This window comes from Microplitis demolitor, chromosome 1, assembly GCF_026212275.2.
Source record: "Microplitis demolitor isolate Queensland-Clemson2020A chromosome 1, iyMicDemo2.1a, whole genome shotgun sequence".
NCBI classification, from domain to species: domain Eukaryota; kingdom Metazoa; phylum Arthropoda; class Insecta; order Hymenoptera; family Braconidae; genus Microplitis; species Microplitis demolitor.
In genome coordinates this window covers 13,216,105-13,233,888 of record NC_068545.1, presented here as the reverse complement: position 1 = coordinate 13,233,888, position 17,784 = coordinate 13,216,105, and the positions used below count along the sequence as shown (strand labels likewise).

At 32.6% G+C, this 17,784-nt stretch overlaps 1 protein-coding gene across 1 annotated transcript in view; it reads left to right on the top strand.

The window, feature by feature from the left end:
• Positions 1-17,563, top strand: part of LOC103580233 (cell adhesion molecule Dscam2) — a 459,597-nt gene extending 442,034 nt beyond the window's left edge. The window contains exons 24-26 of the mRNA XM_014439749.1: positions 15,999-16,149; positions 16,219-16,321; positions 16,492-17,563. Coding sequence (XP_014295235.1) covers positions 15,999-16,149; positions 16,219-16,321; positions 16,492-16,747 — 510 coding nt within the window. The 3' untranslated portion in view covers positions 16,748-17,563. The remainder of the gene's footprint in view (positions 1-15,998; positions 16,150-16,218; positions 16,322-16,491) is intronic.
• Positions 17,564-17,784: the final 221 nt, after the last annotated feature.

Genomic DNA, 17,784 nt, shown 5'->3' with positions numbered 1-17,784 from the left:
GGTGACTCTCGGCTTGGCCAAGGCTAGGTTATCTAGTGTTGGCCGATGTTAGGGTAACCATCCAACGGCCGAGGCTAGGTTATTCAATCTTGGCCCATGTTAGGGTGACTCTAGGGTTGGCCAAAGCTAGGGTATTCAGTCTTGGCCCAAGCCTGGGTAATCATTGGAATGGCCAATACTAATTAACCAGTTATGGCCCAGGCATGGGACAGTATAGTTTTGCCAAGACGGGCTTCCCAATAATGTCCCAGGCATAGCCCCGTCGTTCAACTCGGGGGCTTCCCGTATGGGTAGAAGTTATTCATAGCTGGGTCCTAGCTAGGGTCTACCGTGGAAACCCAGAGCTCGGTGAACTAGTTCTGGTTCAAGCTTGGGCCAATATTGAAGAGCTAGAGCAGGGTTGCCCATGACTGGGTCTCGTTTGGGGCCAACAGCGGAAAGCCAGCGCTAGGTTGCCCACGACTGGGCCTTAGCTAGGGCCGACACTAGGAAGCCAGAGCTGGGCTTACTAGTTCTGGTTTAATCTCGGGCCAAGGATGGGAAGCCAGCGCTAGGTTGCCCATGACTGGACCTAAGCTAGGGCCGACATTGGGAAGCCAGAGCTAGGTTGCCCACGACTGGGCCTTAGCTAGGGCCGACACTAGGAAGCCAGAGCTGGGCTTACTAGTTCTGGTTCAATCTCGGGCCAAGGATGGAAAGCCAGCGCTAGGTTGCCCACGACTGGACCTAAGCTAGGGCCGACATTGGGAAGCCAGAGCTAGTTTGCCCAGTCCTGGGCCTTAGCTAGGGCCGACACTGGGGAGCCAGAGCTGGGTTACCCAGTCCTGGTCCGTGCTTAGCCCCGTTGTCAGAGCTTGTAAGTTCCTACATGGGTAAAATTATTACAATTGATATCTTTTTTAAAATAAAATAAAAATGATTCTTTTTGAAAGACAATCGCTCCAAAAAAATTCATTTTTCCCTATATATCTGTAATATATATAATTACTTTTAAAATGATTCTTATATTAACTAATAATTTCATCTTATTTAAATAAATATGCAAAAATATGAAATTGAAAGCAGTAAGTATTTTTCAAATATTAAGATAGTTTACTCTGAAGCGCATACGCATATTGCTCTCGCGCTCATACTCATAGTTGAGTAATTTTTGTGTTTAGGAAATGTTGGGTCATTACAATTTGTCTGGCTGATTAAATAAAACTTTGTAATATTTATCTGAATAATATATATAAAAATCAAACATTTAAAAATAAATTAAGTTCATTTATTTTTTATACAGCTTTAAAGCGTCTGTCAAAAGTTCTGGCCCATGGAAAGCGTCTGACTTTTTTGATATTACTTCAGAGTAATATCCTACAAAATATATATAAAAATCAGACATTAAAATGTAAGTTAAGTAACTCTGATTTTTGGTTACCTTTCTCACCTGGTACCTGCGCAGGTGTCACCGAGTTAACTTCACAAACGTACAGGTATTAAAAAGTATATGAGAGACTACTTAGAACCGAAAGTTCTATGCTTTAGAAAATAAGTTGTGTCTTATTGCTCTGGGATCTTACTCTAATATTAATGTATCAGTTCAACATTAGTAGGTTCGTCCAGTAGCTATCGTTTGGACCCAGCAATCAGAAGGACGGGAGTTCGCGCTTGGGGCCCAGCAGATTTTTCACCGAGTTTTTTTTTCACATCATTTACCTGCTTTAAATAGTTTAAGCGTTAATGATCATAAATTCTACGAGCTTAATAACAATTAAATTTTTTTTTAAAATTAAATTTATCCATTTCCTCGATGCGTGGGCAATGCCCGGCAACAAAGCCTGGGCCAAGTCTAGCAACTAAGTCTGGCCCCGTGTTATCATTCCAAAGTCCTACCAAGGCTGGCTTACAAGCTTGGGCAAAACCTGGGCCCGTCGTACTTTCCTCTCTGGGTTTTCATTTTCCAATAAAAAAAAAAATCACCGTTTCACTCACGTAAAAATGTGGATCCAAATATATCGGCTGCCCAGTTTCAAAACACAGTAATTGACAAAAGAAAAATTTTTGAAATATACATTGAATGAAGTTCACGAGGCTCCACTGGAACTAAAAATACTAAAATATCGATTTTGAAAAATTTGTCAGTGACTGTGTTTTGAAATTGGGCAGCCGATATGCTGGAAGTTATGATGAAGGTGTAATTAGAGAAAATTTCGTAGGTGTATCATGCTGAGAAAGCACGAAATTAATTTTTCAAATATTCCAAAAATTTGTTTATTAATAATTATCTCGAAATTTCTTGATAAAAATATCATGATATGTTGTCTCTCTAAGTTATGTACGACATATATTATATACATCGATATATTTGTAATTATGAACGAAAAAAAATTTTTTTCTCAATAAATATTTTTTTGATTTTCTCGAAAATTAATGCATATTTTTAAGTAATATTTTACAGGGAAATTGTACTCCATACGACCATCAGACACAAAAATTGGAAGTGGAAATTAGCGCTGGGGCCGCTACCCCATGCTTATCCCGCCATGCTCTTTTATTATTTTTTTATTCTATCTTCATTTTTTTTTCTAACTTCATTTGGAATAGAATAATTTATTTATTTTGAATAACGTGTAATTGTAGAAATTATGGCTGAGTATATCGATTTAAAATTTGAGACAATGGAAAAGAAAATCACGAATGCGAAGCGCAGCGTTCTGTATAACCTGAAGAATAGAAATCGTAATAATGCAAGCACCTCTAATCAATTATCAGCAATTGCCAAAACAGCTGATAACTCTTGGAAAGAAAAAATTAATATTGAGTTACCGATAAAAGACGCCGAAACATTTTCAACATTTGATGATGAGTTGAAAGTAAATCTTGAAAAACAAGCAGCTCTTGTATACATACCTTCAATTTTGATTTTATTTTATTAGAACCTATTTGTTTATATATTGAATTACTAATCATAGCTGACTATTTTTTAAGTTAAAAAGTTTTAAGTTAAAATGAACCATTTATTATCGAAATAATCAACTGACGGTCGATAAATTATAAATTCTGAAATGAATAAGGCTGAATTGTTCAATTATAAATAAAATTTATTCAGTTATCGACTTTTAATAAAATTGTATATATTTTTATATTTTGATAACTGCCAAGCTTAAAAAAAAAACAATATTATAAGATAATAATCGTCATTCAATCAATTGTTGTGTATTATCTTCTTTAGAGTAGCAATTTATATTTCAGAAGACTATGTATCAAATTTTAACAGACGACTCAAATCATGAGAAATTTATTAAAATGATAATGTCTGAAATGATTTCAAAAGAAGTCCAACTATTATGTAGTGGTGCTGGACGGATCACAAAAAAAGGGGGAAAATTAAATTTTAGTACAACTAATACTTTTACTTTAATTGAAGGTAAATTTATTATATAGAATTTAATTAATGGTAAAACTGTTATTTTAAAAGTATACGCAATATAAATTAATATTTCCAGATTTTATCAAAGAAAAGTATGGAAATGAAAACCGTCAATTGAAGGTATTAACAGTAGTCAGTACTTTTCGTTCGGGTGCAGGCGATCGTGATGGTGGAAGGATATTGCGTTCAAAGAATTATTAGCATATATTTATTACATTTGATTATGTTTTTTTTTTTTCTGAAACATTAATTCTAATTAGTTCTTAATGTTTATCAACATATCAGCATCAAATATTTTTATAATTTAATAAGGTCATGCAATTTTATAATAACAAATTTTAATATTTTTTTATAAAACTAAGTATATAAAGCATACTAAATGATTAACAAAATATTCTTTCATCCTATAAAGCTTCCCAAGGCTCGGTCCAATTCCAGATTTAAAACTTCCCAATACTTGTTATAAGCACGATATTTCATTTCCTACGCCTTGGCCTGAGCTTAATATTTTGTTTCCCAAGCCTTGGCTGCGACTTGATATTTTGTTTCCCAAGCCTTGGCCGAGACTCGAATCTTTGTTAGCCAATCCTTGGCCGAGGCTTGATATTTTGTTCCCCAAGGCTTGGGATATGGACGTCATCCAAGGCTTGGATCAATGCTCACACAATGGTTCAGCCAAGGCTTGACCAAGGCTTGCGCCAAGGCTCGGGACTCTGACATGACGACTGGTCAATGCCTGGTCTGAGCCTAGGCCAATGGTCCCTTCCTACCAGGGCATGTAAATTAATGGTGAAAAAATCGAAAAGCTTAATTATTAATACTGAAGGGTTGCTCGAAATCGTCTAAAAGACAGCACTCGGAAACATTCAATATTCTTGAGCGAGGTTTAATTATTTAAATTTTGAGCTGAAATTTTCAGCGTAGTTACCATTTTACAAATTTAAACTATTGCTGTGACGAGAAAGAAAAAATTTTGAAGTCAAAAATCCAAATTTCAATGATTTTTAAAATTCCTAAGCGACCTCTTGAAAATTTTTTATCGGGCTATTTTTGGAGAAACTTCTTAAAACATCGTAAGCCAACAAACTTTCATGCAAGATCCAAAAAAAAAAAAAACGGTCTGTCGGTTGACTCTGTAGGCCAGCCCCAAAACTTTCCGCCCATTTCGAGCTCTTCGAGCTCGAAAATACTTTTGTATGCCTTTGTTTTCGAAAAATAACGTTTTTTACGATATTTTCTACAACGATATCTCTCGAACGAATAAACCGATTGAAACGTTTAAGAAGGCAACCGACGCGTTTTATTGAGTTCTACAACTGATCAAATTTAGAAATTGATGTATTGAGTCGTTTTTGAGAAATTTTCAAAATACTAAAAAGTTTTTTTTTTTTTAATTCTTTCGTTAATGGTTTCTCTTGAACGAATGAACTGATTTTGATTGTTAAGACGGCATTTGACGCAGCTAATAAAGTTTAAGAGCTGATGAGATTTTGGAATCAATCCATCGGGCGATTTAAAAGTTATTAAAAAAAAACATTTTTGAAAAAATTTTATTTTTGAAATATCTCCGAACGTACCCCACCGATTAAGGTCAAGGTTTCAGTGTTTATAGTAAATAACAAGCCGCGTCGAATGACACCTTGAAAATCAAAATCAGTTCATCCGTTTAAAAGTTACAGAATATTTACATACGTACGTACGTACATACATACATACACTCGGACATCATCTTGAATTTAGTCAGAATAGCTTCCTAGAACCTCAAAACGTTGACATCTGTTGAAATTTCGATTTCCACAAATGACTGAAACCAATGACTTCCCGAATTTTTGAAAATTTGCAATTTTCTTAGCGGAAAGTTAAAAAAAAAAAATAATCATTTTTTTTAGGCCACCCTAATATATATATATGTAGATTAGGGTGGCGATTTAAAAAAAAATTTTTTTTTTATTTTCGAAGCTCACACGAAAAAATATGAGTATGAAGTATTTGAAGACTCCTGCTTAAGTTCCAACTCGATAGAAAATTTCTTAGATGTCGCTGAAGAATTTTTAAAATTTCTAAAATCATCGAAATTCAATTTTTAGGTAGATTTTTTTAAAAATCTAGGTATTGTAATTGTCCTCATAGCCGATTTTTGAAGGAATTTTGTCATAACCTATCATAATTTGTCGAGTAGAGTTCAAAAATACCATTCATTAAAACATTTATATGTGTAAATATATATATATATATATATATATATATATATATATACATATATATATATTAGGGTGTTCCAAAAAAATCGATAATTTTTTTTTTGACTCTCCCACGAAAAATTTATTGGTCAGCTCTAAAAAAAAAATCTGTTAAAATTTCAGCCCTTAATTTCAATTTTCAGAGGTCCATCATCGATCTCGAATTTTTCCCATTTAAATAACATGGGAAGAATATTTTTTGACATTAATAATGGCTGCAAACTGTGAAAATTTATTTTATTTATATTATTGATCAGTGGACCGTCTTAAGCTATAAAATGTCTACAAATAAGTCCAAAGAATCAAATCTGTGCACTCAATATTTCGTCTATTAATGACGTTAGAATATGCGAATTTTCAAAAAACAGTTGATTCTCTACAAAATTGCCATTTAGAACTTTTTTGTATGATGAACAGTTTAATAGATATGAGCTCTCGAAGTCTTATTATTTAATTTATTTACTCAGAACAATTAAAATATTGACTAAAAAAAAAAAGTTGAATGGTAATTTTGTAGTACATTTGATTTTCTACGAAGTCTTTATGAACTTTTCTGTATGATAAACAGTTCAATAGTTACGAGCTCTTGAAGTCTCATTATTTGAATTATTTACTTATAACAATTAAAGTATTGAATATAGAGACATCAGTTATTTAAAAATTCGGTGAAAAATCCAATACACTACGTACATAGGCGGAAATTTCATCTTCAACAGCTCAGTAAATTTGAGTTCCAAAACTCTCAACTATAGATTTATTTAAATCATTAGTTTAACCCATTATGTGTTGGAAATAGTTTGAATCAACATTCTTTAGCACTGTTTAAATTTATAACAAAAAAACTAGTAGAAAATCCATCATCTCATTAATTTTCGCATTTCGCACGTGATATGAGTATACATGATTATACATGAGATCATATATGATTGTATATAATGTAATTATATTGAGACAAATCGCTTTTTCTCTTTGCGATGTTAACCAGCAGCCACCAGAATTCGCGGGTTAAACCCTGGCTTAGGATGGCCTCTAACAAATTTTTATTTTACCGGACAGAGCAATGGGCTGAGGTTCTTGCAAAGCAAAAACCCGCACTTATTCAAACTCGGCAACGTATGTTAAAATTCACTAACTTACCTCACGGCTTATTTACTTATAAATAAATTTTTTATGATTGATAGTCTTGTCAGTTCTTACACTGTTTTTTACAGTGTCGAAATGCCAAAAGGGCATACCACAGCAGTTAGATAGGGTTTTGTGGCAAAAGGGCGTGTAAAAAAAATTTTTTTTGTTCCATTCAACTCAAAATCATTGAAAACGTCAAGATCGATAAAAAAATTTTTGGAATTACTAACGCCAAAAAGGCGTATAAACTAAGACATGCGCTCTTTTGGCTTTGGGATTTTTTTCTTTTTTTAAGCTTAGAAAATGTTTAGAAAGCGATTGTTAAAAAATAAAATAAATTATACGCAATTTTTGGCATTTCGCACGCGATATTTATTATGATGATAATCCAGGTTTTTCGCAATTATCATGCACTCTCCATGATATATCATTTGAATTTATTAACACGATATGACATTTCATTCATTCAAAATTTATTTTCCATGTAAATTATGTAAAAATACTTTGCAAAATTCGTAAATTTAAAAATATTTAATAATCAAGCCCTCCACCCAACGACTAAGTCACCGTCAGCTTTTAGCGCCACTATTTAAAACCTAGTCTATTTTCACGCCGATACTTACGCGCTCTGATGACTATACATGCATTTTTTATTTTATTGTGTTAATTATTTTTTTTTCATTGAGATGTATGTTTGAGAATTATTTTATGATGGAAAAATTTTGAAATAGAAAAATTTTGCATTGAAATGTACAGCTATAGAAAAGTTTTTTGATATAAATAATCAAACATACATTTTTATTGTCCTATAGTAAATTTACATATACTTTTCTTACATAGAGATGTCGCATTTGGAAATATTTTATGAATGAAATATTTTTGTAACTATTTGTACAAGTTAGAAGTATTTCAATTGCATATAATTTATCAGGGAAAACTATTACAACATAAATGGATTTTGTGTAATTGTAAGTGCATAGAAATATATTAATTAGAGAAATTCATAAACAGAGTTTGCTACATAGAAAAGTTCGTTGGTACGCTTGTAACCAGATACGGTATAAATACATGGCGCTGATTGTACATATCTTGTGATACATGTTAGGGTATAGTGATGATATGAAATTAGGTTCATCTTCTAAGAGTGAGGGTAAAAAATGACAACGACTATTTTTGATAGAGAACTTCAGATAGTTGTTTTGACAAAACATTATATAGATAATGTACCAAACTAACCTTCACGTACACGAAGTATAGAAAATTTAATTAGTATTAGATCGTAATTGTACTCGCTATTAGGATGGCAAGACCAGTTATGATTATAGGACATGCAACTACGTTTGAAACATCATAAATAATGAAATACTTTTAAAATATAATATAACTGTGAAATCTAAAGGTTGTTTTGTTCACACTAAAATTCAAGTGACAAAATTGTATTATAATCGAAAATGCATAAGTTACGTGGAATGAAAATCATACTGTCAACATTTTTTGACTTCATTTAAATGTTCACGGCTATCAAATTATTGGAAAAAATAGTCAAACCATTAAGCTTAAGGTCATAAATAAAAGATTACTAAACAAGCTTTCAGATACTTTTTACGAAAATTGTCTATAAATATTAGTTTTGAAGTTATATGAGCTTTAGCAGTGATTAAAAAATGATTGTTACCAAAACTCATGAAAATTTCAAACATCCATAATTTCAAAACTATTTGAACGATTAAGCCAATCTTCGAACCTGATCGAGGTAATCGTCTGTAGAATAAGTGTAGAAAATTTCATTGAGATCTGATAAGAACTGTGGGTGCTATCGGACTGACAAGACCTGTGATGATCATAGGGAGTAGAGGTACATTTGATACATTATAAGTAATAAAAGAAATACTTTTAAAATATAACATAGCAGTGAAATCCACAGGTTATTTTGTGCAGAATAAATTACAATTGACGGAACCAAATTATAATGAGACAAGCATAAGTTATGTGGAATAAAAACCATATTTTCAACATTTTTTTATTCCATTAAAATTTTCAAGCCTATCAAATTATTGGAAGAAAAGGTCAATTAATTAATGTAACGGGACGGTTAAGTCCACCTTCGTTTAACGGCAGGCCGAATCCTCACCTTTTGGGGCACACTCGCGCTGCGTAATCGCCTATCCACTACCGTAATATTATAAAAGCGAAGTGTGAGCATAAGCTCACATTAACTTACTCATTAGGCATGCAATGCATGTAGGTGCCTCACCAACAGCCACCACGAGACCGTCCCCAGTTGGACCCAAAGACTCCTCCCATTTCGGGAAATAGAGAGACTCTGGTCGAAGTGGGGCTTGGGTTGGGTCCCCCATGGTATTAATTCCATCTATTGGTGGACATGCTGCAGATTAGTGGCGAGTTACAGCCTGCACTTATTACCCCAAAAAGGGTTTCTTCCACATTATACTCACTCGGGTTTAAGACAGCAGTTAAATAAACTTGCCCTCAGTTATTATTACCGAGTGATTATCACTATATGCTAGTGATAGTATTGTGTACGAGCTATTTTTCCTTAGAATTTTAAGACAGTCTGAAGAGTTGGTATCACTCGCGCAGCGATACCTATTGGCTTCCTGCAATCACGGAGTTGCCGCATGTTACAAGGTGCAAGACATGCGGGCACCGCTAACGGTTGGAGTACTGGTCCCAGAACCCGCGAAGAGGGTGGTACTTGCTAGTTTTGACGTCCCCTAGAGGGTGCCAAAACCACTTCTGGGGAAAGAAAAGGTCAAAACATAAAGTTTGAGGTCACAAATGAAAGGTTGATAGACAAGGTTTCAAATATTTTTGACGGAAATATTTAAATATTGGTTAGCGCCATTTTTGATAATTTTAATGAATTTATAAATCTTGAATTTTTGATGAATTATGTAAGTTTTCATCATTACATATTTTGTTATATCTGTATACTTTCATTTCTAACCCCGTTTACTCGAAACTAGTTTGTCAATCCGAGATCTTAGAAATATGCGATTAGATTAGTACTGCTCGTACATTTATATATAAATATGTAAAAAATACTAACAATATTTAAAGTGCAGATTGAAAAATTGGCCTCCAAAAATTGGCTTCAACCTTAGTAAAAAAGTACAAGGGCCGCCTTCGTTTTAAACTAAGCGCAGACTACCGAAAAGTCAGGGAGGTGATGAAAATTTTCGAAAAATCAACCTTCCATTCTGGCTGTCAGATGGCATTTTTAAAGTAGATTTCATCGAAATCTATCTTTTGCGTTTGTCCTCATGGTGGAATTTTCAAAGAAATTTTCCATAATCTACCATAATTCATCGAGTAGGTACCAAAAATACCATTGATTCAAAAGATTATATATTTAGGTGTATATACATACATATATATATATATATATATATATATATATATATATATATATATATATATATATATTTATATATATATATATATATATATTTATATATATATATATATTTATATATATATATACATATATATATATATATATATATATATATATATTTATATATATATATATATATATATTTATATATATATATATATATATATATATATATATATATATATATATATATTTATATTTATATATATATTGTATAATGAGCGAATAAACTAATTGGATCTGGTTTAGGCGAGGTTACTTAAACAATTAAGAATTACTCAGATTTTATCACTAAATAAATTATAGATTTATTTACACTCATATATACTTAAAAATTATGAGACTTATAATCAAGAGTGAATGCAACTAGAAAATTTATACGCGATAGCGAATGCAACTCAAGGATTTAATTCACGTATAAAATTGACACGTAGTCAGTAGCGGTTAAGTCAACAATAATTAATTAACAATTAATTATTGGCGAAAGAACAATATATTTATTCTCAATAAATAGCAGCCTTGATATACTGTCTAAATACTGAGGATAATTCAGCGTAGCGGTTTAGTTTTATATCACAACAGAATTAATTACTGAAGCGGTTTCAAGCACGAGGTTGCAGGTAGCAAAGACACGTTGTAGAATAAAAAAAGATGGTAGCGTTGTTGAGTCATCGAGGAGCTTGGTGTCGACGTGGCATCCTTGCTGTATATAACAAATCTTCCTATTGGCTTAAAAGCGCGCCAACAGGTAGCAGTTGATAGCGAGCTCTCTCATAGGCTGACCAATATAAAACGAATTTTGTGATTGGTCAGCTTGTAGCGGGTTCTCCGGACGTCTTGACACGATCCTGAGTTAGAAATTGTATGTGCTGGGCCCAAATAGCGAGTGACCCGGCACTATTCTGACCTTCAGTCAGTAGCGAGCTCGGCAACTCCCGAACCGAGCGGAAATGCACGAAGCTAGATTCAAATTAATCAAGCTCGTGACTGAACATATATATATATATATATATATTTATATACATATATATGTATATATATTTATATATATATATATATATTTATATGTATATATATTGAGACAAACCGCTTTTCGTTTTCGCGACTTTTACCAACAGCCACCAGAATTCGTGGGTTGAACCCTGGCTTAGGTTGGCCTCTAACAAATTTTATTTTACTTGGGACAGAGCAATGGGCTAGAGTTCTTGCAAAGCAAGGACCCGCACTTATTCAAACTCGGCAACGTATATAAAAATCTGTTAACTTACCTCACGGCTTATTATTTATAAATTATTTCTTATAATTAATTTAATTATCGTATGTAACTTAATCAATCAGTATTATGTCTCATTAAATAATTTTACCAGTATTTTAGGATATGACTAAAAGGTAGTAGATAGAATATGAAGTTATACAGAAAATATGCAAGTTTATTGCCAGTTATAATAATTCTCAATTACTTACAATAAATGTCGCTGAATAATACAATGTAGGTGGTCCGAATAACAATGGATGGCCACGTGGAAAGCGTTGGTTGTTATAATCAAATAATACACTGATTTTATTTTTCATAATTAATACGCTGATATTACAAATGTATCAGCGGTAACGTACTGATGATCTTAACAAATTAAATATGTTTTAGTCTCCAATAACAATAATAATATACGATATATAATGAGATCGCAAGCTAAGTTGCCAGTTAGATATAAAGTATATTAACTAAATTAAATAATAAATGAATGCAATGCAAGTAAATTGCCGGCTTATATTTAATTAATTCAGAATATTCAAATACGTCTAGACGCTAATAGATCCAAGATCGAAGTCTAAGTTGTCTAACCGATAATTGAGGGTTTGGGACTTGCCTCTGAACTCTGTCCCCACTTCACCCTTACAGTCATGCGTTGACGTGAAAATTAGTCATGTGACCACGGCACTATGACTTGGGTAGTTTCAGACGACAAGAAGACGGGGAAAAATGGGAACCGCAAGGCTGAGGACGACGAAGACAATTCACATTGTCTCAATCCCCCCACTAAGCCAAGGTTACCCTTTTGACCTCTCGTCTAGGTTGTCTGAAAATATTGCGAGTAGATCGCCAGAGATGCAAGTAAATTGCCAGAATAGTTATACCATATACAAACAAAAAATAGAAAATATAAACATTAAATTATTTATAGTAGTGCGAATAAATCGCCTGAAATTGCAAGTTTCAAAAATTTTGCGAGTTAATCGCTAGTAATGCAAGTAGATTGCCAGTAAATTTTAGTGTTAAAAATGCGAGTTGATCGCCGGCTATGCAAGTATATTGCCAGTAAAAAAAAATAATTTTGAAAGCGATCGCAAGCCGTTAGGAGTATTGTGACTTAAATTCCAAGTCCCGCCACCCTAATCTCAATTCCACTTCGATCCTGGGACCTCGATCTGGATCCGGAAATTTTTACAACTTACGAACTAAAAATAAAAAATAAAAATATAATTTTAAATATTTGTTTTCCACAGCCGCTGGGCTGTAAAGAAAGAATAGTAATATTTTTTTTTCTTTTTTTAACTTCCCGCTAAGAAAATCGACGATTTTCAAAAATTTCGGGAAGTTATTGTTTTCACCCCGATTTTCGAAAATCGAGTTTTCATCAGATGTCAACATTTTGAGGTCCTAGGAAGCTATTCTATTTTCAGAATGATGTCCGAGTGTGTGTGTGTATGTATGTAAACTCTTTGTAACTTTTTAACTAATTAATCGATTTGGATGGTTGGGGTGGCAATCAAAAGAGCTTGTTGGCCGTCAACTTTCCTAAAAATTTCAGATTATTTGATCGAATAGACTCGAAAATATTGGCGAATTACGAAAAAAAAAAAATTTTTTTTTTAGTTTTTTATTGATTTCTCAAAAACGACTTATACGATCGACTCTAAAATCTAATCAGCTCTAGTACTCAATAAAACGCGTCGATTGCCACCTCAAACATCAAAATCGGATAATTCGTTCGAGAGTTATCGCGGGAGAAAGAAATGGTGAAAAACGGTTTTTTCTAAGTATTTTCGAATCGACTAATGCGATCGATTTCAAATTTTAATCAGCTCTAGAATTCAATAAAACGCGCCGATTGCCATGTCAACTATCAAAATCGATTGATTAGTTCAAAAGATATCGGCGTTGAAAAATTAAAAAAATAACATTTTATGTCATTTTTCCCCGACAAATCATATAACGTACTAAAATATAACGTACTAAAATGTGCCTGATATCATACCAACTCATCTTTTTTATGGTTTCTTTTGATCATATAATGTCATCGAACTTGGTTTTTAGTTTAAATCATATTATCAACAAAAAAATCGATAAAACGTAGTTTTTAATATTTTTATCCGATATTTCATATTTTATTGTTTCTTACATGAGTAAAAATTTATTTAAATCTTGATTTTGATCCCCGACATTGATTTCTGCCTCAATACACTTATTTTCTTGAACAAAATTAGGAACTAAATTTTAAAAACCGCTTCATTGATGATTTTCGATTCTTAAATTTTCAAACTTCAGCATAACAGGTAACTTGTTAGAGCTTGAAAAGATCATAAAAAAACAATTGCGTGTGATAGCATTTTCGAGCTCGAAGAGCTCGAAAATATATCTACACTAATGTTTTCGAGCTCTTTGAGGTCGAAAACAGCGGGAAGTTTTGGGGCTGGCCCGCAGGGTCAACCGACAGACCGATTTTTTTTTTTTTTCTTCTGCTACCAACTGCTACCGGGCTCGAAGCTGTAATTGATGATTATTACAATTGGCAACAATAATAAAATGAATTAATGAGATGAGTATGAGATCATGTATGTGTGTTTATTTAGATTAACAGTCTAAATCGGTAACGTAAGGTAATTTATTCCAGTTTCTTGGTAGAGCGCAAGTGACTACGACGGAAGCGCTCGATGTCCTCCGGAGTGTACTTCGTTGAGATCCAATCTTTGTACCCCGGGTATCTGCGATTACAAAAGTTGCAGTGCGGGTCAAATAATTGGCTTGGAATGCCACAGCCTTGACAGCGTCCCCGAATATAGTCCTTGTAATTTTTGTCGTGTGGACGGAAGCACGTTGCCGTCGTCACTTGGTCCTGATAACATACGTGGCACATGTCAGGTCGCCATGGTAATTGGCATTCGGCAATTTAGTTTCAGATATCGTTTGAGACAAAATTGTAAAAAACGTTTTTTTTTTTTTTGAAAACAAAAGGATATAAAAGTATTTTCGTGCAGGAAGAGCTTGAAAATGTATCTACAACAATTTTTTGAGCTCAAGGAGCTTGAAATATGCGGAAATTTTGGGGCTGGCCCTCAGGGTCAACCGACAGTCCGATTTTTTGTTTTTTTAAATCTTTACTTTCTCACTAGCTCAAACATTTCTAATTAGGTTTTAGAGAAACATACTAAAATTTGAAGTCAAAGTATTAATATTCATAGGTCGCTCAATATTTTTGAAAATGAATTTATTGAAATTTTATATTGTTTTGAGCGACCTTTAAATATTAATGTTATGACTTGGTCTTGTTACAACATGTATTTTATAGTATAATAAAGAAAAGGAGTTTTGACATTGAGCATCATTGAAATCAAAACATAGAATGAAGAGAATGAATATTCTCAAGGTGTCATAGTGGCTATAAATTCACCGATATCAAAGTTTCTGACTTTTCAAATATGTTTGGAATTTCCGGACATATCTACGATGGACGGTGTGGCTCAATAAGTTATAGATCAAATTGAACGGCATATAGGATAGTGCCGGATAGCTCAACTGGTAGAGCACTCGGCGCGATACCGACATGGTCTGGGTTCGATTCCCAGTTCGGGCTATCTATATTTTTCTCAATTTATCTATAAATTGTCTTACTGAGAAGGTTTGCATGTTTTAGGTTTCCACTATTTTAAATTGTTACTAAGTCTCTCAGTAATACGTGACCATAATTAGAATATTTTCATACTTATTCCGTTTTCATGTTTTTAAAGTCATTTTATTAATAAATTATAATGTTAAAATGATTAAAGAAAAAAATGCAATAAGGAAGTGAAAATTAGTGTTGAAGCCATACTCATAGATTATCAGGAAAAAATTTTCTTTGGTCAGAGCTGAAATTAAAATCGAGCTTCATATAAAAAGTCTTGCAACAAAACAAAAAAAAGATACATAAATAAAATACTCACAATAAATTCGATTTCTGTTTTTTATCTTACTTTACATAACTTTTTACTTCCTTATTGCATTTTTTTCTTTAATCATTTTGACACTATAATTTATAAATGAAATGACTAAAACTATAAAAACGAAATAAGTATGAAAATATTCTAATTATGGTTGCCACATTACTGGGAGACTTAGATATGTCTGGAAATTTCAAACATATTTGAAAAGTCAGGAATTTTGATTTTGATAAATTTGTGGCCACTATTCTCATTGAGAATAATCATTCTTTTCATTACATTTTTTTGATTTGACCTGTAAATATTAATACTTTAACTTCAAATGTTAGTATGTTTTTCTAAAACCTACTTAGAAATGTTCGAGCTAGTGAAAAAGTAAAGATTTAAAAACATCTGGATATTGTTCGTGAAATTTATTCTTTGTAGTGTCATTTATAACTATACTCAATCAAAAACGTGCTTTCTTACCATGAAATGCAAGAAAGACATTACATTTGACAGGAAATGTTCGATCTAGCCATCGTTTTGCACAATGTACTATTAGTTTTTTTTTTTTAAATATAAACGCTTTATTTTATTCGATTATGTTCATGTACTTTATTAGAGTATGAAGAGTGTGTCATCGCGACGGCGTCAACAGCGGAAGCAACATACGCCAGGAGACGACAGTGACGAGAGCGAATCCGATCCGGATCAGTTGTCACGTTCCAGAACGGAATCGTCCAATCAACTGGACGCCGGAAAACTCAAGCACAGTATGTTATTACTATTATATAACTTATAATATTTTTTAAAAAGAAATTTTACTTATTATAATGAATTAGTCCGAGCAGTTTCGGATTTCATTTACCACGGTACATCGAGCACGTCGTCGGATATTTCACCAATGTGCGAACAGAAATCATTGCCTAGACGAGGACGGTCCAGGTAAGATTAAATTTATTTATGAAATAATTAAAACAAAATCATTATATAAAATGCTTCTCATTAAAATTGCTTCGTGGAGTGCAGTGAGCACAAGAAATATCAGTTTCCATATTAAACTCGAAAAAACACAATTGTAAATTCTAAATACTCGTAATTGGCTGTCTCTCAAGATGGCACGTTCCCAGCAGGAGTTCTCTTCGAATGCTGTTGCCACCAATGTCTGTAGCCGAGACAGCGTTCGTGAGTAGTCAAGGGTCGGCTGTTCAGAGAAACGGAAACGGCGAGAGGAGTGATCGACCTGAACTTAGTGAGGCTGAATGCGATATTGATTCACTAAAGAAGCCTAAGCTTGGATTAAGAAGTTCTCTCTGGTCAAGACCAAACACTCAAAATAATCCATCCTCTGACTATTCAATCGCCGTCTGAATTTCTTAAAATTTTATTAATTATCTATTAGCCAACTATATATGAAATTCACAAATAATTTTAAAATATTCGTCGTGGCTGTTTGTTATTTTAAAACATACTTTCATCCAAAGTATTTTTGAGACTAGTGATAGACTGAAGATGTTGACCATTCACTAGTAAACTACAAACTGCCAGAATTTCTGATCCATGTCTTCCTTTGTACATTTTGGATTCATAAGGCCAACTATTCTACATTCTCACTGCCAGTTCATTGAATATATATGGCTTTTTAATAATGTATAAAGCTATTTTTATTAATTGCTAAAAATGATATTATTTCATGTTATAGACATTTATTAAAAAATAAACAGTCACGATGAAACGTATGAATGGATAAATGTTTGATTGTTTCTAAATTAATGACAAGAGAATTAGTTTGAAAATATTATATGTGGTATAACTGATTTGTGCCAAATGACAATTTGCTCAGCCCGTTTACGACTATTTTTATAAGCGGGCGACCCATTCGAGACCAAAGACTTATTCCAAATATTCGTACGAATGGTGCAGCATTTAATAATTAAAAAAAATTTGAAAAATGCCTATCAAGTAGTAATTCAAAGAATTGAGTGTTTATAAAAGAAAATATTTATCTATAACACGATTTAAACAATAAATGCAAAAAAAAAAAAACATATTAATATGTAGGTATACGATAAAACCAACGTGATTCGATAGGCATTGATTGTTATTATTTATAATAATAAACTGACAATGTTACTTTATTATATTGTAATATTTATATTATGTTTTAGAATATATTTCTTTCGTTTAAGTCCATTACAAATACAAGACTTGAAAAAAAAAAAAAAAAAAAAAAAAAAAAAAAAAAAATAGAATAAGCGTAAAAAACAATGTCGATCGCGTCTGAATAATCAATTGTTAAATTATTAAAAAACAATGCATGTTCGTCGAATTTAGTAAATGATAAAATAATGATGATAGCCTGATATATAAAGAGTAAAATATAATAAAGAATTTTTGACTGCAAAATA